The sequence below is a fragment of the Pyxicephalus adspersus genome, chromosome 12 (genome assembly GCF_032062135.1).
Source record: "Pyxicephalus adspersus chromosome 12, UCB_Pads_2.0, whole genome shotgun sequence".
Classification (NCBI taxonomy): domain Eukaryota; kingdom Metazoa; phylum Chordata; class Amphibia; order Anura; family Pyxicephalidae; genus Pyxicephalus; species Pyxicephalus adspersus.
Window position 1 is genome coordinate 46,007,695 of NC_092869.1, and position 1,347 is coordinate 46,009,041.

Consider the following 1,347-nt stretch of genomic DNA (forward strand, 5'->3'; position numbering starts at 1 on the left):
ATGGGAAAAAAACTATTCTGGACTGTGCAAGCAGTAGGGTGGTGCTCTTTGTTATATTTTAACTGTTTTTTTCTATTGCTGCTTGTGATGGGAAATCTGAAGTTTTAGTGTTGTCACAACAGGTGGGGTAAATCTTCAGTTTTAGTGACATCTAGGAGAGATAAGGAAATTTCCTTTACTTTCTATGGTGTCTCCGGGACAGGAAGTGAATGCCCTTATAGGAACAAAATCAAACTGATGAGCAGTTTCCTGCTTAATATATTGACATGTTATTGCTGAAGAGAAAATGGTGTTAGAACCCCAGGATAGGTAACTGTTGCAGCAGACCAGTAGGGGTTTCTATTTGAATGCCATCTTTTATTGATGATCTATATTCTTGCAAATAATTAGTAATTTTCAAGGTGCTTTTTGTAGACACATCCACAACAGTTACCTATCCTTTAAATTTTGCATGAGGCAGAAAATTGATAAAAAACCGTAACTAATTTTTCCGAGATTCACTTTTGTCACTTTGCCGAAAAGATCCTTGGTGTCACCTTAACTGACCTGAGAGGTGCAAACTGCTCATTGCTTAAGGAGAAGAGAAAGGAAAGGAAGAAAGAAAGCCATGTCATAGCTGTCGACCATTAACTGAAAATCTGCCACAAACAATGCAGTCAATTGTTTATTATGGATTCCTTGTAATCAATCATAATGCATCTCTTTTCATTGTACACTTGATCCCCAGCCTCAGAAAAGCCTACACTGCTGTGGCAAAGCTAGATTTAGATAGAGACAGACTGCATTCTGTATGCTATTTCTGCAGAGCTCTATTCTTATTATAAAGAGAAATTCTAGACAATAAATCTGTATTCTGCTAATGCAATCCAGCACAGTTATAAAGTTCAATAAATTTATCCCAGCTACCTGCAGCCACCTACAACACATCAATGGCAACTTCTCTGCTGGTAAGCTGTCTGTGACAGGTGCACTTATTTCCTTTATTGAAATCTTACCGACACATTGACTATTTTCATCCATCTGATAGCCAAAGCGACATACGAGAGGCCGGCCTGGTGATTGGAAGCTCGGAGAAGAAATTGGAGGAGCCAGCGGGGATGCAGCGGGGAGGTAAGGGGTGCGGTATGGTGCTCTGTATGTGCTTGACCGGGGGATGCAGAGATATCCTCCATTCTGATTAACACAGACCATTTCTCCGCGGCAAGCATCAGGGATTGTCCGACATTCATCTATATCTGTATATAAAAATGAAAGAATGCAGGTTTAAAAAAATGTAGCATGAAGAACAAGAGGAGTGGTACTGTGCAGAGTCCATACATACAGAATAAGAACAGATACTGAGAATTA

The 1,347-nt window shown here is 39.8% G+C and overlaps 1 protein-coding gene across 1 annotated transcript in view; it reads right to left on the reverse strand.

Annotated features, from left to right (window-relative positions):
* The window catches only part of FBLN5 (fibulin 5), a 44,350-nt gene that overhangs the window by 18,804 nt on the left and 24,199 nt on the right, over window positions 1-1,347 (reverse strand). Inside the window, exon 6 of the mRNA XM_072428199.1 lies at window positions 996-1,235. Coding sequence (XP_072284300.1) covers window positions 996-1,235 — 240 coding nt within the window. The remainder of the gene's footprint in view (window positions 1-995; window positions 1,236-1,347) is intronic.